This window comes from Desmodus rotundus, chromosome 8, assembly GCF_022682495.2.
Source record: "Desmodus rotundus isolate HL8 chromosome 8, HLdesRot8A.1, whole genome shotgun sequence".
In the NCBI taxonomy this organism is placed as follows: domain Eukaryota; kingdom Metazoa; phylum Chordata; class Mammalia; order Chiroptera; family Phyllostomidae; genus Desmodus; species Desmodus rotundus.
In genome coordinates, this window is record NC_071394.1 from 89,453,244 (window position 1) to 89,480,579 (window position 27,336).

General features: G+C 45.8%; 1 protein-coding gene across 5 annotated transcripts in view; it reads right to left on the reverse strand.

Annotated features, from left to right (window-relative positions):
* The window catches only part of CACNA1D (calcium voltage-gated channel subunit alpha1 D), a 312,906-nt gene that overhangs the window by 283,079 nt on the left and 2,491 nt on the right, over positions 1-27,336 (reverse strand). For all 5 annotated transcript variants that reach the window (XM_024556516.3, XM_045192203.2, XM_024556517.3 and 2 more), the window contains exons 2-3: positions 26,984-27,293; positions 22,822-22,927 (exon numbers count right to left, since the gene is read on the reverse strand). In XM_024556516.3, the coding sequence (XP_024412284.2) occupies positions 22,822-22,927; positions 26,984-27,293 (416 nt within the window). The remainder of the gene's footprint in view (positions 1-22,821; positions 22,928-26,983; positions 27,294-27,336) is intronic.

The following is a 27,336-nucleotide window of genomic DNA, read 5'->3' on the forward strand; positions in this document are numbered from 1 at the left end:
CAGTGAGATACTACTTCACACCCATAGGATGGCTACAACCCAGAAGACAGGCAATAACACGTGTTAGCAAGGATACGGAACAACTGGAAACCTCCTTGTACACTGCAGGTGGGAATGTAAAATAGTACAGCTGCTTTGGAAAACACTTTGGCAGTTCCTCAAGATGTCAAACTTACCATACGACCCAGTGAGTTCCACCCCTAGGTATACACCGTCCAAGAAAACTAAAAATATAAGTTCACACAAAACCTTGTACATAAATGTTTACAGCAGCATTATTCATAATAGCCAAAAAACCAGAAACAACCCAAATGTCCATCAATTGACAGAAGGGGAAATAAAATGTGGTATATCCATACAATAGAATAATACTCAGCTATAAAAAACGAAATGAAATATTGATACATTCTACAACATGGATAAATTCTGATAGCATCTTGCTAAGTGAAAGAAGCTAGGCATGATAGGTAACATGTTGCATAATTTAACTTATACAGTAGAAAAATCCATAGACCCAGAATGTAAATTAGAGGTTGCCTAGAGCTGAGGAGGTGAGGAGGAGGTTGCAGGGAAATAGGAAGTATGGCTAATGGGTATGAGGTCTCTTTTCAGAATGATAACAATGTTTTCAAATTGATTATGATGATGGCTACACAACTCTGAATAGAGTAAAATTTAAAAAAACACTAAGCCATGGCTGGTATAGCTCAGTGGATTGAGTGCTGGCCTGCAAACCAAAAGGGTGCTGGTTCGATTCCCAGTAAGGGCACATGCCTAGTTTGCAGGCCAGGTCCCCAGTTGGGAACAAGAGGCAACCAATCCATGTTTCTCTCACACATCGATGTTTCTCTCCCTCTCTTTCTCCCTCCCTTCCCCTCTTGCATGTTCCCAACTGTTTATAAAATCTATAAAAAAAATTTTATTATTTTAAAATAATGAAAGGTGAAAGACAAATACTGTATGATCTCACATTTAAGTGGAACATAATCAACAAAACAAGCAAGCAAATATAACCAGAGATATTAAAATTAAGAACAATCTGACAGTAACCAGGGGGGAGGTGGGAGGGGATAATGGGAGAAAGGGAGGAACGGTTTTCAGGAACAACTATAAAGGACACACGGACAAAACCAAGGTGGGGGTGGAATCGGGGGAGGGAGGTAGGGATGGCTGGGGTGGGGGGTAAATGCAGACAACTGTACTTGAACAATAATTTTAAAAAATAAAAATTAAAAGAATAAAATAACAAATAAAATATTTTTATTATTTTAAAATAAATAATAAAATGATTTAAAAAACAATGAATTATATAATTTAAAGTGGTAGATTGTATGCTAAGTAAATTATACCTCAAAAGGCTATTTTTTTAAAAAGAATGTATAACCTTCTTCCCATCCAGTGAGTGGAGGAGACCAATTCTGTGACTTACTGCCCCCAGGTCCCAATGCCAGGTGCCAGTGGCAATCATCTGAGCCTAGCTACTGAACAGTGGCCTAAGTCAAAGATGCTTCACTTATAAACAGTCCTCATTTTTAAAACAGTCCTCGTTGTCTCACACAGCTTCACGCACGGCGAGGGTGGCATTCTCTTTGCTGTAGCTAAGATTAAAATGTCTAACTTAACTGGGATCAAAAGTGAACTTTTTTAAAGGCAATAAAAAAATGCAGAAACTTATATTCTTCCAAGTCCAGCGCAAGAAGCCCTACTGGGAACTGAAGTAACTCGGTCTACTCCTGTAAATCGCTGAGCAGCTATGAACAATACAATTACATCTGTTCCAAGGACCCCCAAGCCCCAGCAAGGGTTGGGCATGGAGCATCACTCCCCAGAACCCACAAGGGAGTCCCTGACTCCAGAGTAGGAAACATGGAAATCTGCCTCACCGGGATGATGAAGGCCTTTAAAAACCAGGCGATGGTCGGGAGTGAAACATCTTACTTGACCACTCTCCTGGGGCCAAGCAGCTAAAGAGGAAAAAAGCCTGGATGGAAGAATTCTTGGCATGAGAAGAGTTTCAGACCAGATGAGACCGCAGACTTAGAGAAGTGTGAGAGCAAAGCACTCGGGCTCTTTTGTTTCATAAACACACCAGAATCACACAAATAAGTGTTGTCCCCTTCAAACCAGTAAGCTTGGGAAGCCGGGCACGGAATTCCGGTAACACTGCCATTCCTCAGAACGTTTTGAAATGCCTGTGAAGACCTTCCTCAGAGCTCATGACACCTTCCTCTCAAAGGTCCTCAAAAACAAGAAAGCTTGGTTCTTTGAAGACAGATTTAATTTTCTTACAAATACCCAAGAATTTCTTTAAGAAAAGACTAGTGAATAAGGTCAGTGATCAACCTGGATCACCCCATTTTAGCCAGAAACAAAGCAAAATTAAAGTAGAAATTCGCTGTGAAAGCAATTCTGAAGACAAGTGTTCCAACTTCACTGGGATGAGGGTGCAGCCCCCACAGCTACTATGAAGGGGTGTTATGTTTCGGTTGTATAAGTTCTAATGTTTTCATTAAGCAATCATAGTCTCTCCCAAAGGGAGTCCCCCGACCCCAGGACTCTGCTCCTGAGCTGGAAAGAGAGACCATCAGGCTCACATTAAGCAAACAGTCAAAGCAATTACAGCACCCTCGGGTGCCTGCTGTAGACACAGTGATGCTTCATCACATGGTCAATCATTTACCTAACACCTGGAGCCAGGAGCAGCGGAGGACTTAAGACAGAGGGAAGACAGCATCCCTGCCCATAGAAGTTCACAGCCTGGTTGGAACTAAGAAACTAGCGTAAGATTAAACAGAGGCAAGTCTGTGGTTCGGATGGCAGCGCTGCTTCCACGGCAAGGGGCTAGTCTGTGGAGTTCCAGGGAACACAACAGCTGATTTCACCGCCCAGCACACCGCAGGCACAGGAAAGAGTCAGCACCACACGTCAGAACCTCCAGCCTCCGACGCTCCCCAGCTTCAAGCTGGGACTACATTCGTTACTTCAGTGTTTTCGTCACACACAAAAGGAAGACAGTCTTAGAAAGGGAGTGAAGATGTGACATTAACTAGGTTCTCTTCACACTTAAAACCAGGGAGTAGCCTTTTCTCGTCTACAGGGCTGGCTGGGTCACAAGCCTTTGCATCATTAGGCAAAATTGTTTGCCCTTTTCATTTCACAAGCAGGGTGAGATCCACAAGTCTCAAGGAGCTCAAGGAACAGGCAGGACTTCAAATACCAGCTGGTCTTCAAACATCAGGAAGGAGGGAAGGCCAGCTCAAGCTTTAGAGCTGACTGGCCTTTTCAGTCCTTCTCTACCCCATCTCAGCCTCACCCCAACACCCCAAGCATAATCACATGGCCGTGCTGATGGGTGTGGCTTTTCTCCTGTGTGGGGGCCGTAAGTGGCCCTGGCATCATGGAACGACAAGAGTGGATTGGGGCTTCAGCCTTGAGCTGCTTTCTAAAGGGATCAGAGGGAAAGGTGAGGCCTGAGTCCTCAGAAGTGCCTGTTCAGCAGACAGTAATAATAAGGATAATGCCTTACATGTGCATACTGCTTTCTAGGTTGTAAAACACTTTCACACATATCCCATTTGACTTTTTAGTCTCTGTTTCATGACCAACAAAGTGGGATTACAGAAGTGTGGTTACAGAGCAGGAACTCAAAGCCTGGTCCCTTGACACCACATCTGCGTTCTTTCCACAGCCTGCCTCACGCACACAGCACAGGGCACACGGCAAGGATGGGGCTGAAGCAGTGGAGAGAGTGATCACAGGCCTCACTTAGAATGTTATAGGTTTATTACCTCAGCAAACAGTCATTCAGTTAACACCTCTGAGCTTTATTTGCCTCACCTGCAAAATGGGTTCTAGTCATTACAACATGACTTACTGTAAAGACCAGACAAGGAAACAGGTATAAGATTTCAGCCTGGTGCCTGAAATCAAGGGCACAAGGCTCAAGACACAGGCCCTACTAGTTCACTGCACAGGGAACATGCTCCCATCTGAAACATCAGTGTGGCCTTGAATACCAAGCCCACAAGCCCCCAAACTGTGCTAGGTCTTTCTGAAGAATAGGAACACAGGGCTCCCTGCTGCCGAAAATGCTGACCTCCACATCTCCACAAGATCAGCAGGCAGCCTCTCTGATTCAGCGCCACTTGCTGGGTGACCCGACCCGACTGCCACACAGCAAGCCCTGAGCTGGGGGCATTGACAAGGCCCCTGATAAAGAAAAGGGTAGGGAAATGCTCCCCTTCCCACCCCCACAGACTGGGCCACAATAAGGAAAAGGTGGAGGGGTGGTAATCATTGGGCCAAGAGAGGCAACACGCATCAGAGAGAGAACACAGGGATTTAACAGGCCTGGCCTGTGTGTGTGATTTAACCAGCCCTACAGCTCTCCAAGGGGGGGGGTGCGGGGGGGAGGCAGTAACAGAGGGGGTTCCCCCAACACTCACACACTGCGGACCTTCATGGGAGGTAAGAGACTGTGACCATTCCTGACCAACTGAGTCATGTCTTTTGATCTCACTCACACATTATTGTACTGACTCCTCACAAAGATTCCATGCTAATGGTAAGACAAGTATTATTTTGCCCATTTTAAAGATACAGAAACTAAGGCCAAGGGAGGTAAGGTAATTTGTTCAGTCACAGAGCTAGCTAGCAACAAATCTGGAATCCAAATCCCAATCTATTTCCTCCAAAATCTCTCCTAAAGACAGGATAATAGAGGCTGAAAAGGAGGCAGTCAGATCAGGGCAGGTCCTAAGAGCCTAAAAAAGTGACAATGTGTAAGAAAATTAAGGGTAGAGCACTTGGGGTTCACAGAGGGTTCCCTTAAAAAATCATTTGTAATCCTCTCAGCAATGTGAGGCAAGTGTTAGCATCGTCACTCCCATCTCACAGGTGAGGAAAATGAGGTCAAAACCACAAGGCAGAGAAGAATCAACCGTGACCAGGGTTCTAGGGAGTTTAGTTCTGGCAAGTCATATCCCATCTGTGAGCCTGTCTCCCACCTGATCAATGTGCAGAGAGGACACCCTGAGGCCCAGGCACAAGTGTGGCAGAAAGGACCCAAGAGGTCTGCATGCCACTTCCTGGCTATTTGATGTCTAAGTCTTTTAACAGCCGCAAGCTCAGCTGCCGCCTCCACAAAATGTGAGTGGTGCTCACAGGTGGCCGTGAGAATGAAATCCAACACAACGATGGAAGGAAGCACCACCAGGTACTAGTGAGGACTGTCACTGTCCCAATTCTAAGAATCACCCAATCCCCCTTCCTGAGAGCACAGCCATCAGGCCAGAGCTCCCCTGACACCTGTTTTGCTCCTTTGCGCTTATTTCCTTTCCTCTACTGAGTAACATTTAAGTCAAGACGTGGTCAGGGCCTCCCACCTGGGCTGAGCAGGAACACGGCAGTGGTCAGACGGAGTCCCTAGTAGCTGAGAAAGGAGTCTGTAGAGACACCACTCATGGGAGGGTGTGGAGCCCCAGATCTTCCCCCCCTGCCTCAAAGATAACTCACAGGGTAGAAGCAGGCTTCAGTTTTCCCAGCTGTGACAGGATCACTTCCTGGCCAAACCAGCCCCGTCTCTCCTCGGTGCTCCGAGGGAAACAAACAACATTCTACTGTTGTCTAAGTGAAGAGGGGGTATGGTCCAGGTCCTCCTATGACCAGCAGGATAACTTATGTTACCAGGTCCACCGACACCCTCCATAATCACTACCATCTGAGGCTACTCAGCAGCACAGGCAGAATGGGACAGTCTGGTGAAAACATCTTCCACACAATGGCTTTGGAAAACAAACCGCTAACCCAGCACAGCATCCAGGACACTTTCCAGGTATGGCTAGAGGGGTCCAACCCTCATTCTGCCACCCCTCACTGGGTTGGGAGCAAGCCATTAAGTCTTCTGAGGCCCAGTTTCTCCATCTGAAAAGATGATGACTGCAGACTTCCGGCCAAGATGGAGGCATAGGTAGACTCTCCTTGCCTCCTCACACAACAAAAAGAAGGAAAATAACAAATTTAAAAACAAAAGATAACCAGAACTGCCAGAAAGTCAAACTGTATGGAAGTCCACCAACTGAAGAGTTAAAGAATAAACATTCATCCAGACTGGTAGGAGGGGCGGAGATGGACAACTGGACTGGAAAGGACTCACAGCAAGGTGGCTAGCAGACGGGGTGAGGCGGCGGTTGGTAGAGCGGGCAGTCCCACAGTTGTGTGTAGATAACCGGGAGGAACAACTGGGGAGCAAGACCGCGAAACCCAGAGTTCCAGTGCAGAGAAATAAAGTCTCAAAATCTCTGAAAAAAATTTGTGGGGGTTGAAGCAGAAGGAGAAACTCCTAGCCTCAACGAGAGTCCACTGGAGAGACCCACAGGGTCCTAGAATGTACATAAAACCACCCACCTGGGAATCAGCACCAGAAGGGCCCAATTTGCTTGTGGGTAGCAGAGGAAGTGACTGAAAGCCAACAGAGAGCTGAGCAAGTGGCACTGTTCCTTCTTGAACCCCTCCCCTACATACCCAACAACATGAATTGCCCCACCCTGGTTAATACCTAAGGCTCTGCCCCTTACTACGTAACAGACCCACAAAGACAAAAAAAAGATATATATATGGCCCAAATGAAAGAACAGATCAAAGCTCCAGAAGAAATACAACTAAGCAATGAAGAGAGCCAACCTATCAGATGCAGAGTTCAAAACACTGGCAATCAGGATGCTTACAGAATTGGTTGAGTATGGTTGCAAACTAGAGGAAAAAGTGAAGGCTAAGAAAAGTGAAATAAAGGAAAATGTACAGGGAACCAACAATGAAGGGAAGGACACTGGGACTCAAATAAATGGTTTGAAGAAAAAGGAAGAAATAAATTTTCTGCCAGAACAGAAGAAACAAGAATTCAAAAAAATGAGGAGAGGCTTAGGAAACTCCAGGACAACTTGAAATGTTCCAACATCTGAATCAGAGGTTTCAGAAGGAGAAGAGGAAGAGCAAGAAATTGAAAACTTATTAGAAAAAATAGGCTTCCGGCCAAGATGGAGGCGTAGGTAGACACACTGCGCCTCCTCACACAACCAAAAGAAGGACAACAACAATTTAAAAACAAAAACAACCAGAACTGACAGAAAATCAAACTGTATGGAAGTCCAACAACCAAGGAGATAAAGAAGAAACATTCATCCAGACCAGTAGGAGGGTCAGAGGCGGGCAGCCAGGCGGACAGGATTTGCAGCAAGGCAGGGGCTGGCAGACCCAGCGAGGTGGTGGATTGTGGAACAGGACAGGCCAGGCTGCAGCTAGCAGACCCCACAAGGCGGTGGCTGGTAGACCCTGCGGCCCCACATTCACGCACAGATAAACCAGCAGGAACGGTGGGGGAGTGAAGCAGACCACACAACCCAGGGCTCCAGCGCAGGGAAATAAAGCCTCAAACCTTTGATTGAAAACACCCATGGGGGTTGAGGCAGAAGCAGGAGAGTTCATTGGAGAGACCCACGGGGGCCTAGAGGAAGCACAAGCCGACCCACTCAGGAATCAGCACCAGACGAGCCCAATTTGATTGTGGGTAGCAGAGGGAGTGATGGAAATCCGGCAGAGTGGAGAAAGCGCCATTGCTCCCTCTCTCCCCTTCCCCCACATACAGCATCACAGCTCAGCGACCAGCATTACCCTGCCCCAGGGAACACCTAAGGCTCCGCCCCTTTAAGTAACAGGCTCGCCAAGACCAAAAAATAAAAAAGGCCCAAATGAAAGAACTGATCAAAGCTCCAGAAAAAATACAACTAAGCAGTGAACAAATAGCCAACCTATCAGATGCACAGTTCAAAACACTGGTAATCAGGAAGCTCACAGAATTGGTTGAATTTGGTCACAAATTAGATGAAAAAATGAAGGCTGTGCTAAGAGAAACAAAGGAAAATGTACAGGGAACCAATAGTGATGGGAAGGAAATGGGACTCAAATCAACGGTGTGGACCAGAAGGAAGAAAAAAAACATCCCACCAGAAAAAAATGAAGAAATAAGAATTCGGAAAAATGAGGAGAGGCTTAGGAACCTCCAGGACATCTTGAAACGTTCCAACATCCGAATTATAGGGGTGCCGGAAGGAGAAGAGGAAGAACAAAAAATGGAAAACTTATTTGAACAAATAATGAAGGAGAACTTCCCTAATCTGGCAAAGGAAATAGACTTCCAGGAAGTCCAGGAAGCTCAGAGAGTCTCAAAGGAGCTGGACCCAAGGAGGAACACACCAAGCACATCATAATTACATTACCTAAGATGAAACAGAAGGAGAGAATATTAGAAGCAGCAAGAGAAAAGGACACAGTTACCTACAAACGACTTCCCATAAGACTGTCAGCTGATTTCTCCAAAGAGACCTTACAGGCAAGAAGGGGCTACAAAGAAGTATTCAAAGTCATGAAAGCCGAGGACCTACATCCAAGATTACTCTATCCAGCAAAGCTTTATTTAGAATGGAAGGGCAGATAAAGTGCTTCTCAGATAAGGTCAAGTTAAAGGAGTTCATCACCACCAAACCCTTATTATATGAAATGTTAAAGGATTTATCTAAGAAAAAGAAGATAAAAAATAGGAACAGTAAAAATGACAGCAAACTCACAGTTATTAACAACCATACCTAAAACAAAAACAAAAGCAAACTAAGCAAACAACTAGAACAGGAATAGAACCACAGAAATGGAGATCACATGGAGGGTTATCAACAGGGGAGTGGGAGGGGGAGAAATGGGGGAAAGGTACAGAGAATAAGTAGCATAAATGGCAGGTAGAAAATAGACAGGGGGAGGGTAAGCATAGTATAGGAAAATGGAGAAGCCAAAGAATTTATATGTACAAACCATGGACATGAACTAAGGGGGGATAGAATGCTGGTGTAAAGGGGGGTACAGGGTGGAGGGTAATAAAGGGGAGGAAAAAATGAGACGATTTTAATAGCATAATGAATAAAATATATGTTTTTAAAAATGAGGACTGTAGTCCCTACCTCACCAAACTGTATTGAGACTCAAGGACATGGCACCCTGGCACACAGTACCAGGAAGAGCCCAACACAGCTCTGTGGTTTCCAGAAGCCAGGGCCTGGACTAACGCCTCTAACTGCTTTATTTCCTCTTTACAGAAAAGGACCAGACGGGGCAAGGAAAAGCAGCTTGCCTGCTCACTGGCAGCTAATGGCAAAGTTGGGGACTGAGCCTATAACCCTAACCACTTACTCCTACAACTGACCAGCACGCAACACAAACCTCTGACCCACCCCACAACAGCTCCTGCATTTTCCCTTCATAAGTCAACACTTTTCAAGGAATTCAAGTGCTGCATTAAAATCTACTTAATGCCCAAATTTAAACTTCTCTATCCATTCCCATTTTAACTGGATGATTCAGAAGGCGCTTCAGAAGATTCCCCAGGGGGCCGTAGAGTTGTTAAAAACCTCCCCCCTGATTCTCTCCAACCACAAACCCTACCCGGTGCCCGGAAATGCTTCTGGCTGGGGGAAATGAGGACGTGTGCAAAGCTTACAGGCCACCCTCAAACCCAAGTTCCAAGCTCTAACCAAGATCAGGAACAGGACGCAAACCCTGCCCAGAGAAACCCACCTCACGTTCTGCTGACTGCTCTCCAGGTCTCTGCCCGGCTCTGCTCCTTGACCTTGCCTCCCTCTGCTCAGAGTTTAGATGAGCCTTGACTTCCCTTCATGGCCTCCTGGTGGAGTGGGAGCTCCTAAATCCCAAAGCCTCGCTGTGAATCCTGGCCCTACCAATTACTAGTTCTCATGGCCTTGTGCCGAGCACTTCAGCCACTCCGAGCCCTGTTTCCTCACCTGTAAAAGGAGGTAATTAGTCATTTCTTCGTTGGGAGTTTATGGTGAGGATTACATGAGAATTAAAGGGGATTATATATACAAAGCCCACATAGCTCAGTAGATGTCAGTCATGAGCTAGTAACAAAGGCAATTATCTCTGCCTCCAGCTATGGTCAACCAGACCCGCCGCCAGCCACGCTAAAACTAAAACAAGGTAACTGAGGAGAGAGACCTGCTGCATTTGTCTGCCAGTTCTGCTGACTCCCTCCTGCCTACCACATCCAGTGCCTGACGCCTTCCATAAAATGAGGCCGTCTACGGTCAAGGGATTTCTGCCTGCTGGTATACATAAAGGAATAAGAATAAGTTATGAAGTTAAATGTGGGGAGGGGGCATGATCAAAACTATCTTTTGGAAGATAACAAAAAAAAACTGAGGATAATTAAAAGCTGACTGAATGCCCAGCTTGCTGTAAAGAGACATTGTTTGGTCATGTGATTTTCTAAATGCCACTGACTGCCCCAGGCATTCTGGGACCCTGCCTGGGCCGTATGGGGGAGTGCCTGGCTTCAGGCAGATTTGCAGCTGTAACTGGAGTGGGAAGGACAGGGACTGGAAGTCAGAAGCCTAAGTTCCCACTTGTCTCTTCTTTCATTGTGTCACCCCGGGCGCGTCACCTGCTGGATCTGAAAAAGGAATGCACCCACCTGAAGGTCTCCGAGAGCCTTTCCAACCCCAACCCCACCAGGTCTGTGATTCACATTCAGCACATTCCAGGTAAATCAGGGCCAGCCTCCTAGCCCATTATTTGCCTCAGCTGGCTCTAGCAGTGACTAGCTTGTTCAGCTGGCCAGTCTAAACCACGCCAAAGTGTTCTCCACCTTGACCCTACTAGCTCCACCCCATATGGCTTTCTAGAAGAAGATTTATTAAACATCTCTCTTTTACCAAATTCCTGTTGGGGGTCGCCACTTCCCCACATTCTGAGTTAGCACTTTAGATGTTTTAGTTGCACTCCCACCAAATAATAATTCTGAAAAGAGCTTTAAATAGAGTCACCATTAATTTATATTTTAGTATTAGTAATTCAGAATTTGTGAAAGCCCAAAGACAAGCACTTGTGTACTATCATGAAAAGAGGACTAAGGGGCTAATTACTGGTATGAAAGGGCCGCATTTTACCCATTTAGCCGGTCAAGCTTTTTTGTACAATTTAAAAGCAGTCGTTTAAATATAAACAGTGTTTCATTGTACCCCATTGTTATCTATTTACTGAAGAACATTCGAGGCAATCTTTTAAAGATATTGGTCACTTCCCTTGTTTACATTAGAGTAAAATAATATCTTCAAAAAAGGGGGGGCTTGAGGGGAGGGTTGTTTGTAGTAATTCAAACTATCCTTTTGTATTCTGACTTAAACCAAGTTAGGACAGTAATGGAATGTGTTTAATGGGCTACATTTTACATATAATAAGCATGCAGAAAAGTACCTTCCGTATGATTAAATGATAGCTGTGTTAACCTACTCTCTTTTAACCTTCCCATCCTTAGTCCTAGGCTAACTTATATAACCAAAAGGCAAAGCTCTGACAGTAGAGACGTGCCTTAGTTACACCGCAGTTCAGTGCTGCACCCAACCCCACGGAAGCTGTGAATCCAGGGACCCTCTGCTGGCAGGCTTTTCCGACTCTAACAAAAGCACAGCTCACCGTGGCCACACAATGGACCTGGTACACGGACCCATGCTGTAGATTCCTCCTGGGACGCGGTTCCTGGAAGTGTTTCCTTGAATGAATGTGGCTGCTTCCCATTGTCGACAGGATAAAAGCCATGCAAGGGAGAATGTGCTTCCTTTTGCAGCCACTGCAGGAAACCCTAACAGCCAAGCTGGTGCCCAGGTGTTAATAATTTGCTCCCCTGGAGCACCTGGGCAAGTCTACTTTGTTTTGATTCCCAAGTGCCCCTTCATTCAACCTCTTTCATTTTCTAAGCCACCTCAGAGCTTTTGGAATTATAATAATACCACAATAATAGCGAGATTTTACTGTGTGGAGATAAAATAATTAATAATCAAAGAACATGGGACAGCAGAAATATACCAGATTAGATATTTTTCCCCATTAAAAGGAACATAAAGGCAGTACTCATCTAGGAATTAAACTATAGCAACCAAACATTCCAAAACTGACTCAATTTTTGTAACAGGAACTTATTTATTTACCTATTAGCTACCAAGAATGAATGTTTCGCTTTAAAAAGCACCACAGTACCACACTAGCTGTTCTGGCTCATTTGGTTGGAGAGCTGTCCCATATTCCGAAAGGTCATGGGTTCAATTCCCAGTCAGGGCACATACCCAGGTTGTGGGTTTGATTGCCCAGTTGGGGCATACGAGACGGTAACCAAGCGATGTTTATCTCTCACATCAATTTCCTCTCTCTCTCTCTCCCTTCCTCTCTCTCTAAAAAGCAACATAAAAGTCTTCGGGAGACAAAATAAACAAACAAACAACAGAATCATATTGGGTGGCACCCAAAGTCAGGCAAAGAACAATAAGCTTTGGTGCCTTTCATCTGGGTCTGTGGCTCCACAGTGATTACAAATCTAGTGTTAGGGGTCCATGGACATTCTGTTCTGACCAGATGCTCCGGATGCCTCCCAAACACCCAACAGAGAGAGGCAGTCCCCTGCTCTCAAGACTTCCTTTCCCACAGCCTAACGGAAAGAACACATGCAGCCACTCAGCAGCCCGGAGTGAGCACCACCTTACGGAGAGGTGCGAGTGGGAGCTTAAACTGATCCGGGCCTAGTGCAGGGCAACGTGTGTGGAATTAAACATGCACTATCCTCCCACCCAGAGAATTTACTTCTACACATTTATCCCAGAAAAATGTGAACTTGTGTGCACAGAGAAGCACATGCCAGCATATTCAATGGAGCATTGCTTGAAATAGGAAAACTTTAGGAACTACCCTAAATGTTCATGAGAAAGAGGAGAACTAAGCCACAATCCATTCACACATGGAATATTCTACAGCATCTACATAAGTTGTTAGAGCTCTACCTACAGATATGGAAAAGTCTGGAAGACTCATCAAGTGGGGAAAAGGAAGCAATATAGTGCATGCATTATGCACCGACTTGTGTAAAACTGACAGTTCCCAGACTGCATAGGTACATATTTAAAAACACACAGCTTATATACACATACGCACACACACGCACACATACGCCGGGGAAAAGGAAGCAATATAGTGCATGCATTATGCACCGACTTGTGTAAAACTGACAGTTCCCAGACTGCATAGGTACATATTTAAAAACACACAGCTTATATACACATACGCACACACACGCACACATACGCCGGGAAAGGCTGTTCTGAAGGGAGCACACTCAGGGGATCACTGTGACTGGAGTAAGCTAGGTAGGTAAAAGGGAACTGTCACTTTATCTGTATTGTTTTCATTGTTTACAAGAACATATCCGTGTATTACTTGTGTAAATTTTGGGTGATGATTTGCAAGAATGAAAAATATGAAAAGCAAAGAAGGCTGTCTCTGACCCCACATTGTGGGTTTTCGTGGATTGAAAGGGCGGCCGGCAAGCACGGCGAGCGGCAGCGGCACCGCTCAGCACTCGGGCCACGTGGGCCTGGTGCGCTCTGCATAGCAGGGCTCAGTAAATATTTGTTGAATGATGGTGCCTGGACTCCCTTTCCTATAAACAAGCTAAAGCTCTACAAAAATATTTGGGAGTCTACATAGTGCTAGGCTTCCCCATGGACACAGGAAAAGGAGGTAGGATGAGCCCCTCTGAAGATGAATGAAGCTGGAAAAGGGGTAAGCCCCTCCCCCAGTCTGAGTGGCCAGGCACAGCTGACCAAGCACAGCTCCTTCCTGGCCCCCCAGACACCCACATTCTCCCTGAGCCGTCTGCAGCCTGCCTTCCCTCCCTCCGATCAGCCCCCTATTCCCTCCAGCCTGACCCTCTCATTCACTTATTCAATAATTTCAACAGATGTCCTATGATTTCTAAAATTACCACTCAGACAGTAGGGAGGAAAAAAATTAGCAAAAATCACTGCTTTGAGATTCTGGAGAAGAAAGTCATTTTCCCCAGTCTGGGCAGTGTCTGGGGCTCTGTTTAGTTAAATCACCAGAGTAAGGCTTCATCCTACAAGGCTGGTGTCAAAAACACCCATCCTTATATCCATCCACCCACACTTTTCCCCAGCTCTTACACACACTCACAGAAAGAGAGGGACAGACAGAGAGACAGAGAGAGGCAGACAGCACACAGCACTTACCCCCATGGGCAACTCCCCCTTCATCCCCATCTTCCACTATTCTCAGTGGCCCCTCCCCACTGCCCACTGGCTTTGCTTGCCCAGCCTTACTCCCTACAATAACCCTAGCTGTGAGAACACCAGTCTCACATCAATTAAAAGGGGAAGACAGCTTCTGGCACTTTCTTATTTCAATCACATGGGCAGAAGAGGACCTGAGCGACTCATCCCATCCTGCTGATGGCAGAGAGCCCCAGGAGTCTGAGCAGGGTAGGAGGCAGAAGTAGGAATGTTAGCATCTATTCCTGGAAGGCCTGCCAACCCCCCACCCACACTCCGCAGGGCAGGGACGCCCACCAGCATGCCTCCCCTGACAGCATCACCCACACAACAGTAACACCCAACGCTGGCCTTCCCCAGCGCCCAAGCACCAGGACTGCAGAGCCTCTTCAATTTCTTTAGGACCTTCCTTCGGTGAGGAGCTGCTGGGCCTGAGCTGGAGTCCCCCTAACACCATCACCAGCGTTTAATATAAAGACAGAAGTGTCTCTACTCCTGGGCAGGTGACCCCCTCTGTAGCAGGTACTTCTCACATTCTGCAGACAGTGAAAAATGAAGCAAATACTGGTGGGAAGGATTAAAAAGAAAAGTACCCACAAGTCTGCTACAGGGGTCTCTTGTTTTCCACACAGCCCTTTTTTAAACATGGAACTTGACCTGTGGTTAAGAAAGGAATGCGTTTCCCCACAGAGGCTCCACCGAAGGGGCTGAGGGGACACCCATTTCAGGTGGTGTGTGAGGTGGACTCGCTGGAGGCCATGGGGCTCTGCGGCCGAGACGGAGGGCGGGGTGCAGGATGGGGCCCTGATGCTCTCTCCAAGACCCTTTCCAGCTGAGTCTGACATGACTTCTACGCCCTTGGACTTTTCAGTTACATGATCTAATAAATTACACACACATACATTTTTTTTTTTTGCAACTAAGCCAACTTGAGTTGCATTTCTGAAACTTGTAATCCAACCAGTTCTGGCTAATATAGCAATATAACCAAATATCCTCACTCTAAGGCAGTCTCACTTTTAAAGGGTCTGAGCAGGGCAGTCCTAGTGTGTAAGGGGTGAGTACAGAACTGAGGTGTACTTTTTAACAAATAACCCAAAAAGTGAGGACCCTTTTGGAATTCTTATTCTTAAGGAATGTTAACAGTAGCAAATCAGGAGAACCAAGATGGCGGCCTAGGTAGACACACTGCGCCTCCTCACACAACCAGAACTGACAGAAAATTGAACGGCAAGGAAGTTCGACACCAAGGAGATAAAAAAGAAACATTCATCCTGACCGGTAGGAGGGGCAGAGACGGGCAGCCGGGCAGAGAGGACTCACGTGGCCGTGGAGGGACCCAGACTGGCGGAGTGAGGGACGAACGGGGCAGGCAGTCTGAACACTAGCAGACCCTGCGGCCCCACATTCACACACAGATAAACCGAGAGGGCCGGACTCAGAGTGGCGGAGAACGGGGCAGGCAGAGCAGCGGGTAGCACCCAGCAACCCCACATTCGCGCATAGATAAACCGGATGAACGGTGGGAGCGAGGCAGACAGCGCAACCCAGGGCTCCAGCGCCGGGAAATAAAGCCTCAAACCTCTGAGTGAAAACACCCGTGGGGGTTGGGGCGGCAGCAGGGGAAACTCCCAGCCTCACAGGAGAGGTCGTTGGAGAGACCCACAGGGGCCTAGGGCGTGCACAAGCCCACCCACTCGGGAATCGGCACCAGAGGGGCCCAGTTTGATTGTGGGTAGCAGAGGGAGTGACTGAAATCCAGTGGAGAGTGGAGCAAGCGCCATTGCTCCCTCTCGGTCCCTCCCCCACGTACAGCATCACAGTGCAGCGACCAGCGTTACCCCGCCCCAGGGAACACCTAAAGCTCCGCCCCTTTAAGTAACAGAAGCACCAAGACAAAAAAAAAAATGGCCCAAATGACGGAACACTTCAAAGCTCCAGAAATAATTCAACTAAGCAGCGAACAGATAGCCAACCTATCAGATGCACAGTTCAAAACACTGGTAATCAAGAAGCTCACAGAATTGGTTGAATTTGGTCACAAATTAGATGAAAAAATGAAGGCTATGCTAAGAGAAACAAAGGAAAATGTACAGGGAACCAATAGCGAGACAAAGGAAACTAGGACTCAAATCAACGGTGTGGACCAGAAGGAAGAAAAAAACATCCCACCAGAAAAAAATGAAGAAATAAGAATTCGGAAAAATGAGGAGAGGCTTAGGAACCTCCAGGACATCTTGAAACATTCCAACATCCGAATTATAGGGGTGCCGGAAGGAGAAGAGGAAGAACAAAAAATGGAAAACTTATTTGAACAAATAATGAAGGAGAATTTCCCTAATCTGGCAAAGGAAATAGACTTCTGGGAAGTCCAGGAAGCTCAGAGAGTCCCAAAGAAGCTGGACCCAAGGAGGAACACAACAAGGCACATCATAATTACATTACCCAAGATGAAACAGAAGGAGAGAATATTAGAAGCAGCAAGAGAAAAGGAGACAGTTACCTACAAAGGAGTTCCCATAAGACTGTCAGCTGATTTCTCCAAAGAGACCTTACAGGCAAGAAGGGGCTGGCAAGAAGTATTCCAAGTCATGAAAGGCAAGGACCTACATCCAAGATTACTCTATCCAGCAAAGCTATCATTTAGAATGGAAGGAAAGATAAAGTGTTTCTCAGATAAGGTCAAGTTAAAGGAGTTCATCATCACCAAGCCCTTATTATATGAAATGTTAAAGGGAGTTACCTAAGAAAAAGAAGATACAAAATATGAACAGTAAGAATGACAGCAAACTCACAGTTATTAACAACCACACCTAAAACAAAAACAAGAGCAAACTAGGCAAACAACTATAACAGGAACAGAACCATAGAGATGGAGATCACATGGAGGGTTGTCAATAGGGGAGTAGGAGGGGGAGAGGGGAAAGGTACAGAGAATAAGTAGCATAGATGATAGGTGGAAAATAGACAGGGGGAGTGTAAGAATAGTGTAGGAAATGTAGAAGCCAAAGAACTTATATGTATGACCCACGGACATGAACTATAGGGGGGGAATGTGGGAGGGAGAGGGTGGGCAGGATGGAGTGGACTGGGGGGGAATGGGATAACTGTAATAGCATAATCAATAAATATATTTAAAAAAAACAGTAGCAAATCCGAATTCTTTAAGGGTTGGATTTGAGTTTTGAAAAATTGTCAATACTCAAGTGAAGTCTGTTCCATTGAGTATCAAGCTAGGTAACTTGTTCTTTGTCAAAACTAAGTGAGACTACAAAAGAGATGTGATTATTTGATTAGCATATAAACTGGCTCACATTTTATGATTAGGAAACCAGCTCTGGGTATAGTGCTACTGCACAAACCACCCCGCCCTGCACAGGTTGCTGCTCTCCCTCCTCCAGTCTCTACGTGAAACGTGACACTCACACACCCACCCCAGTGCAGTCAGTCACACACAAATGGCTCAAACACAGCACTGGACACACACGCCAGCCTATGACTTAGGGATTCCAAAAGCATTGAGTGCTGTCTTTCTTCTCTCCTGCTTCAGATATAAAGAGTCAGGCAAACTCTAACAGGTGTTTCCTGAGATTCTTGTTACTACTGGATAACGAAAGTCAGTCTCTTTGGTGAACATTAATCATTAGTCAATTGTTGAAAATTAACTTCTGATCCACGCAGACCATGGAGCCCTCACACAGTCGTTCAATTTATATATTCACGCACTCCACACGCATTTCCTGGTGTGCCTCTTGTGCGCCAGGCACAGAGTTAAGTTCACAGCACTGTAGAGACGAATCAGTCTCCTGCCTCAGCCTCTAGGAACTCATAATGCTACTTCCATTCAGGGTCATTCAGCTATTTGGCCAAAGAGCCAGCTGTCAGACCCCAGAGCCCATGTGCAGAAACACTGAACACGAACCCATTCCTCAGAGCAGTTATAAAATCAGTCGGAAATTGACTAACATCTATAAAGAGAGTTTACCATGCTTATGGGACTGCAGAGGGAAAGTGAGTACTTACACTTAGGCAGTGGGGTGGGAGGCAGGACAGGACAGGGATCAGAGAAGGCTGAACGGCAGAGGCAGCACATGGGCTGTCCTGGAAGAGCAGACAGAACCTAGGCATGCAAAAAAGGAGAGCAGGCAATCCAAACAGACAGCAGAGCACAGGCACAGTGTAGAGGAGGCACAGAACTAATACCCACCTTACAGGCTAAGCACAGCGAAGCAAGTGATGAAATTATGTTTCTGGAATTACAATTCACACCACTCCCTAAGTGCAAAAACTGTGCCATGATGAAAATATATGACCACACAGATCCAATGAACTCACTTTTTAAGCCCAGGAAACACTGTACACTGGGATCTCAGGCATAGAGGAGAGAATGCAATCAAAGCAGACTATCCCATGGTGTCCCTGGCTCTTGTGAAGCATCTGGTCCCGCTGACAACTGTCCACTGCCAACACTGCTTCTCAAAGATGCGTCTACCTGAGCTCTGCTACTCCAAGCCAGAGCACAGAATGTTCTAGACTTTGCAGGTCTGACACCAGATCGTTGGAGGGCTCCTCCAGCCAGAGGCACACAAGGGGGTCACAAGACCCTAAGCTTTTCAGGAATATATGCTTATAACATCCCACCCAACCCTAGTCAAGGACCTCCAAGGAATCCACAGAGGGACCTGCCACCCAAGAACAACCTGAACATGGCTCAGAGGAAAGCAAAGGGGAGGTGCTTCTCCTGAGAGAGCTGTTCACTTGGCGGTCATCAACAACTCACACCTACTGGACATCATTACACACTACCAGGCCAGGCACCATCTGCTGGGGACTGAAGATGATTCACTACAAACTGCAGTCTGAAGGGAAAGATTAGAGGTGCACAGAAATAAATAAAATATAGGGTATTTTATACATAAAGTGCCACGAGAGTGGTTCGGGTGACAGTGTTATTTCAGACCAGCGTCAGAAAAGGCCTCAGAGAAGAGACACAATTTGGGGTGACTTCTGAGCAGCTATAGGGACAAGGACACGTGAAGAAAGGCTAGTGGGGCTTAAGAGGCATCACAGATGGAGAAAGCAGGAAAAGTCAGTATGTGGACAAGTGTAGGGGAGGGTGTTCAGGAACTTATGGTAGACAGATGGGCGGGGCTGTGAAGGAGAGGAATGAGGGATAAACCAAAAAAGGTCGGAGAGACCAAAGAGGAGCTGGCCATAGCGTCTGGCCTTCCCACCGTGGGCAGTGGGTAGCCACTGAAGCCTCCAGATCACTTAGCCAGCTGTGGGGTGTACGGAAAGGAAGGGGAAGCCACGAAGGACGCTGTGGAGGCAAAATGTCAACATGCTGAAAGGAAACAAACTGGCCTCAAGGAGGTGAGAAACAGGGCAGAAAAGGGGCCAAAGATGTAGTGAAGGTTCTGGCGGCATCTCCCCAGACTCCAGTGAGCACCTGGGAGGAGCCAGGCACTTAGCCTGGTCGAGAGCCATGGGCCTTGCCTCCCGTGGGTGCAGCCATTAGCAGACCTCAGGGAAGGTCTGAGTGACAGATGAGGGTCCCTATTTTGGACAGTTGTCATCTGAGGCAGTTCAGCACCACAGAGAAATGGGTGGTAGCCTGGGGGTGGGGGAAGTATCAGAACAGATGGCCGAGACTGGAAAACGTTAGGCCACCTCGGTATGCTGATGAAAAACTCAAGTTTGGGGGGCAAAATAAAATGTTTCTCAGCACAATGAAGTACAACAGTGCCATCATCCCCACCCCGACACTCCATACAGAAGAGCTAAGAAGAAAAGTAAGTCAATGATACACGTTTTCAGTAAGTGGAACTGAGGAACTACTGCTGCCGACCGAACTGACAGGGACGTTACTGTGGGAACTGAGTTCCACCGTTTCCATGGCGTCAGCCTCACCAGCTCCCTGCAAGTCCACAAATGTGAAGCTGCATAGAAACTTGAGATTGTTTATGTATTTTTTTTAAATCTAACCCTGGGAAAACTTGCTGCCCCCAAGGTAGTTTCTAAATCCCCAGAGCTGGCTGAGTTACACACAACCCAGACCAAACACACACTGTACCGATGGGGATGTTTCTCATCCAACAAAAATAATCATTTCACTACAAACAACCTGTAACAGGCAGAAACACCTTCCACAAAGCTGGCCCTGGGTTTTACTCTAAGTGCTCGACATACACATTTCCCACAGAGCTACGAGGCAAAGAGAACCAGGAGTTCCCTGATGCGTACGGCTGTGCGACCCACAGGGGCCTCTGCCCTTTGTTTTGCCATTCACATTAACTGAAAGGTATTTACTACAGATGAAAAATAAGCTTCGTTCAGCTGCCTCTGAACCGATCCCAAAAATAGAGCAATCACTTTGGTACAAATTGGGTCAAATGTATTAAAAAAAAAACCCGCTCCCTGGTGGGAGGACTGCCATGGCATGGGACCTTGCTAAAAGTCAGGGGAGAAATCCGCAAAGCCCTTCCCTTCCCACAGTGGGAAAGGAAGTATTTAAAGAGTCAGGCAGAGAATAAACTCATCTGAGCACGTGATCATCCAAGTGAACACAAGACAAACTCGAATGCTATGAGTTTCAGAATCCTCAGAGGTCAAAGGGAATACATGTTGGCTTTTAGAAAGGCCTGCCAAAGGAACACACTGCCTCCTCCCTTCCAAAGACCAGCGTTTAAGAATTGTCAAGAAGGATAAACTGGGGAGGGGCGGCCAGGAAGAGACCTCTGCACCCATTTGATTCCCTCATCGGACGGGAGGTCTCACTGGCCTGCCGGAGCGCAGAGCAGTGTGGCAGGTTTCCCAGGGAAAGCGCGGGGCGTGAATCGGCTATACACGCAGCTGCGTGGATTATTCCATTGACTTGCATTAATCTGCCTCTCTGAAAGGTGTTTATTTTCTAAGTTTGTCTAATCATGTTCTCTTGAGCTACAAAAAACAACAACAAACTGGGTCACCGTCACGTCGTTAAATCTGGTAACGAGGCTGACACCATCTGTGGCCCAGACAGTGATGCCCTAGCCCCACTAACAGGGGCTTCGCACTCCTTCTGCTTCTCCTCGAAAAAGATCATCTAATGGCACTATCTACAATGAAAGCAGAAGCTGTTTAAAATATCCAAAGTTACACGAATCATCTTTAGCATAGTGTATGTACTAACAGTGTTTACATGTATATCCAACTCTCATTTACAATTGAATTTCCAGTAGTAATGGCCACATATTTTTAACTATCTAGAAATCAGACCAAAAACCCCAAAGATGAGTAGACATCAAGCCATATCTGAAATATGCCACATATTTTAAGTGTAACATGAAATCCTGTACATAAACCATGTGGGCTAACAGGGCAAGAGCTTAATTTCAGTGCATCCTCAGAACCCGGGAGAGCACCCCCCACACTAATTCTGCCTTCCCGACACTCGGTCAGGAACATCCAGCCCTACTAAAACTCAGCTTCCCCACAAGACACCAAAATGAATGGAACTAGCTGAATGAGGAGAAAGCCAAACAACGGAGAGAGTTTCCTGTTATCCAGCACTGGCCCCTCCTCCATCTGCCTTTCTGCTTGGCCTCCAATTATTAAGGATTGATCCTGCAAGGATGCTGCAGCTCCAGAAAAATCCTGAAATGGCTTCTGAATCACCGAGGAAAAACTACGAATGTCAGAGGAAAAGCCCATCCCAGTGATCTTCTCATCTGACGCCCCCCCCCTCATTGGCAGGCGGGTAAATGGCAATGCAGAAACGATACAGGAAAGGCCCCCCCAGTACGGCCAGTTGAGAGTCCAGTGGGACAAGCTCCAAGTCCCACTCAGGTGCTCATCAGTGGTTTAAAAAGAAAAAAAAAACTAGATCAGCCTTTCCCAAATGTAGTTCCATGAAATGCTGGTTCCGTGATGTGTTCTGTCAAAAAAATGTTTAAAGAATGCATGACCAATTACTTTTAAGGACTAGCTGAGTTAAACAAAATGAAATGGTTGTTTAACTACAGACCTTCCTAGAGTTTTTATTTGAGCTAATGCGTACTATAAAATCTTTTAGAAGGCAGTAAACTATGTGGAAGTATCCCAATTTATTTAACCATGGAATCATTTTATCTTGGGGCACTTCGCAGGACTAGGAGTTAGGATCTTCAATACTATCCTGTGTGCTTCTCCAAACTGTGCTCCGGGTAGTTCATTAGCTTTGTTGTATTCTACTTCTCTGAAAATTAATAGTTCATAGACAAAATCTGTAACTCTCTACTTACCAGAAAAATTGACCAAAGTATCCACCACTCCCAAATAACACTGGGTTTAAAACAAAAAAAAAAAAAGCTAATGGTGTCAGGAAAAGAATGATAGACAAAAAAAGCTTATATGAAGAGAAAAGTTATTTTAAAATCTTCTACAAACCTCTTCCATAAAGTATTCTATATCTATTTATACAAGATTCATAACTTTAAACACTTTCATTCAGTATACATTTGAGAATACAGGTAAAAAATTTTTAAAAAGAAAAACCATTGTTGCAGAGCTCCAGGAAACATCGCAGGCATCGCCGTGAACTGCAGCCACCCAGAAAGCCAGCTGCCAGTTCCAGTGCACAGGCAAACGACAGCCACACATCAGGACGAGCAGGAACTCTAAGGACACTTACCAAGTTATGATTTGTTGAATTAGAATCATCTTCAGGGAATGGGATGTAAATAGCTAAGGCCACACAATTGGCAAAAATAGCCAATAATATAAATATGTCAAATGGTCTGAAAAATTCTGTTAAGGTATATATACATATATATACACACGTGTGTATATGTCATACAAACACAAACCATCTCTCATCATGCTCCCAATCACACCACTTTTGAATCACTTTTAAAGTGAAAATTGTACATACAAATGTTTTCAGCTCACTACTGTGACAACTAGGTTTCCAGCAGAAGTCATCTCAGTGGTCACCTCATGGTAGATGTCCTATCAGATGACCTCTGCCTGTCCTCTTCTGTTAACAAGTTTCATGTCACACTCAGTCTTCTGCTGCTCATTTTATATGAAAATCTAAAAGTACATCCAGTCAGGGCACTGTGTGAACCAGGTTTCTGCTTCCTTTAGCTTTAAAACCAACAACAGCCTTCCAAAGCTAAAATTCCTGGCTGTTTGTTTCTTTCCTGACTCAAAGAGAAGTCATCGCGAGACAGATGTCTTCCACGAGTCCTTGCCTCGATGCATTAGAACCACTTTCCCAGGGGCTATTGTAGGCTGGGTCGGTCTGAATCTCTTGTCTGGACTGGGGTAGGCCAAGTCACCAGGACCTTCTCCATTCTCCCTGTGACTATCTCATGGCCTCTTCTGATTTCTCAGCTGCTATAATAAGCAAGCCAGGCTTCAGCTCCCTCCTCTGCTTTCTTGCCTAATCAATGATTACCACTGCTTCAGACTAGAGCTGGACTGGAGCTCAGTTTATTATGTGCTGTTACTGCATTCACTTTGTAACACGTTAAAAGCCAAAAGAAATCAGCATCAGACACTTTCAAAGTACAGTTTAACAATTCTAAATCTCAGGGGTCTGTCTAGAAGAATCACTGGGATCAGCTTTCAACAGATACTTGTTTAAACATTCTGGTGTTATTAAGAGACATTGTCAAAACTGGCAATACAAAGTATGACATCTGCCAAAATGACTGTTTTTCTTCTTTTGGTTTCCAGCCCTTCCAAAAGGTTTCGTGAGCACCAACCTAACCTAATCCGCAACTCCAGGGCTAGATTTTCCAACGGTGCTTCTCCCATACAGTAATCCATGAAGGCAAGGCCACTGGTTTAACTAAACACCTCGGAGTCCTAACACTTTGTGGATGTGAGTAGATCCTTCTCTAATCATTCTGAGATCCTTCTGAGAAATCCAAAAATGCTGAAGGAAATAAAAACCCCCTGCCTCTCTGGGGATACCTTGAGTTTCGTTAAACCTCAGCCCCCTGAAGAGTTTCCACACTCATGCAAGTAAGGATATGGACGATATTATTCCCTTACTGATGTGGATGGGTTCATTTTTAAAGCCAATTTGCTTGCATTCATGTTTACTCTCTTATCTAGTATTATGAAATCTCTCATCTAGGGACCCAACTTTAAGACAGTCCACCTTAAGATCTCAGAATCTCCTTTTTTTATTTTTCTCTTTAGTAGTTCCTACTGAAATTTAAAAAGCCAATTGCCCCAATGTTACTCTACACAGAAACACACTGTCTCTCCCTTCCCCTGGACCACCATTCTTTCTTTTTCATTTCCTAACACCTAAATGATAGCCCAGCAAATCTGAGAAATACTAACACTGTTCAGGAAGACCAAATGTAAGTTGGTTTTTTTTCTTTACAGTGGTCCAGTTCCAGTCTCCAGGTATTACTGGATATTATCTCACTGCCACAAGGTTTTCACAAGCCAAGCAGAACACAGCGATAGGTTGGATCCTAAAAATTCCTTCTAATAAGGCAAACACTCCTCATTCCCCCAAGATGCAGGATACGCTCTGCCTTTCCTGTGGGCAAAAACAAACTAGGCTCTCACTCTTCCGGAGCTGACTGGGCCTGGCACAGCTGGCTTTGGGAGGATTTCTATAACCTGCTCCCTGAACTAGAAGGAAACTGTTATGTGAAAAAACAAACAGATCACATATTGTTTAAGGATCTATTCTACCAACGGTCCCACTTGTAGGCAGGCTCCTCCCTGCCTTGGCAGCCACATCCCCTAATTCCTGTACGCACGTGTCTGGCAGTGCAGAAGAGGGAGTCGGCAGCGTGATCGGGAAGTCTCTCCATGCACATAAATTGCTATATACAAATTACTGTGCACGAAGAGAAACTGCACCAGGCCTCCCACCTCACTCACATGAAATGAGGGACTCTACCAAGAGGTCTCTGCTCACTCAGTCACATCAAGCCAGTCTAAAGAGGAGATCTTCCTGGCCAAGTGCAACCACTGCCTCTGACCCTAGCAATGCCACGGAGGCACATCCTCTTTACCTCCCTCCCTCCTGGGCCAACACAGTGTTCATTTTCAGACTAGAAAAGAATTTAAAGAGAAAACACATCCACAGTACCCCAGCTATGTGAGAGACGCCATAACTCCCTCTAGAGAAGAGACATCTGTTCTAAAAGGAAAGGAACATGAAAACCCCTCAAATCCTATCTTTGTATTTGGCTGCTCTCTCCAAAACCTTTCAGGACAGTTACCTCATTTTAACTCGTGTCCATGAGCACAGAAAGTAGACGGTTAAGACAGAGGGCATATCAACAGCTGCCTGGCTAGGTACTCACGTTGTAAGAGGGTTTCTGCTCCACCTTCCAGCCGGTTGCCAACACCCTCCTTTTTTAGTGTGGCCCCTCCATCTAGACATGGTGTGGGAACCCCTGGATTCACACTCCTTCCTATAGTTAGGAACTGCTTGAAGGCCCCTTGTCAACCCTAAATATACTTCTGGGAAAAGGAAATGTGAGTTTTACCCTGGCCAGTGAATCAACTAATTAGAAAGCCATTTGCATAGAAAGAAGACCTCAGTTAACCTTTTCTGAAGGGTGGCAGTAACTGGAGCCCAGCCTCCAGATTTGGGGAAAGGGATGTACAGGCAAAGCACCCTAATTTTCCAAGATCTGAGACATAACAACAATCCTGGGCATTTGAAATTCAGTTTTTAAAAATAAAAAGGAGACACTCAGAAATGTAACTCCAGCCCAAGGACGTAGGATTCTTTTTATAAAAGCAGCAACTGCAGCTTCGTCCACTGAGAGGACTGTTCTCTAACCGTACGGGCTCAGCAAAAGGGGCGGACACGAACCCCTCCCTTCACATGTCCCCTCACACTCACGGTTCAAAAGCCCTTTTGGAGCTTGTCGAAAGGAAATTCCAGAAAGTCGTAGCACTGATGAGCACACCGCTCCCTCCCTGCGAAGCAAGTGTTCACGTCTGCAGTCACCTGAACAGTCAGAATCACCAAGTGCCGAGCTGGAAGCAATCTAATCACTAACTGGAGTTTCGGAAGCAAATTCCAAACATCAAAATGAGAAGATCCACTAAAGGTTAAAAATGTTTGTGTTTGGGGCTTTTTGTTGTTGCCGTTGTTACGTTTTGTTTCGTTTTCTTTTGTTTTCTTTTGTTTTGTTTTTGCCCTGGCTAGAGTGGCTCAGTGGGTTGAGCACAGGCCTGTGAACCGAAAGGTCATGGGTTTGATTCCCGGTCAGGGTTGCAGGCCATGTCCCCAGCTGGGTGCAAGAGGCTGCTGATTGATGTGAACATCGATATTTCTCCCCCTAACTTCCTTTCTCTAAAAATAAACAAAATCTCTTTTAAAATGTATTTTTTTGCAGTAGAGCCTCATTCAGTCTTTTTTTAATCAGCATACCTTAGTTGCAATAGGTTCAATGCATACCACTGCCCAAAAACAATGGTGGATTTAAACTAGCCATCTTATGCCAAATGACCAAAAGTGAGTTTCATATTTTAATTATCTTCCACTTTGAAGTTTTAGGATATCACTCCCTCCCCACCACTACACACACACACACACACACACACACACACACACGCACACACACACACACACACACACACACACACACACACACACGGTAGGTTAAATATGCCCACAGAGCCACCACCCCTCTGCCCCCTGAGGAGATAGGAAGGTGTATACAATGAAACCCTTCACACACAGCTTCTGTTGCTCACATTCCAGAGACCGCTACCACTTTTAAGTGCCATTTCAGAACCAAATCCTTTTAAAGAACAGATGGTGAAAGAAAATGAGAAAGACTTCCCCCGAAAAAGGATACTTCCATTCCACTATACTAATGCAGGCTCTTCGAATGGGGTTATTGAGTGATAAACAGAAAAGGGCGCGGGCAGGTCGGCTGTTGGACGAGTTACCCTGTTTTTTGCTCTTGGAATATTGCTGACGTTTTCTTTGGGAGAGAGATCCTACAGGTGGGGGCGCGGAGGTGCTCATAGTTTGGGCGGCCTTGGCCTGTCTAGCAGCATCGATTGCAGCTTGCCAAGATAGGACGGTTTGCTTGGAGCTATTCGGCTGAGAAGTTGGTCCTTCCCCAGAAAGAGAAAGCCTGGTGCCTCTTGCATAGTTTGCCTCTGGGGAGAAAGAAAAAAAATAAGAATTTAGTGTCAGAAAAAA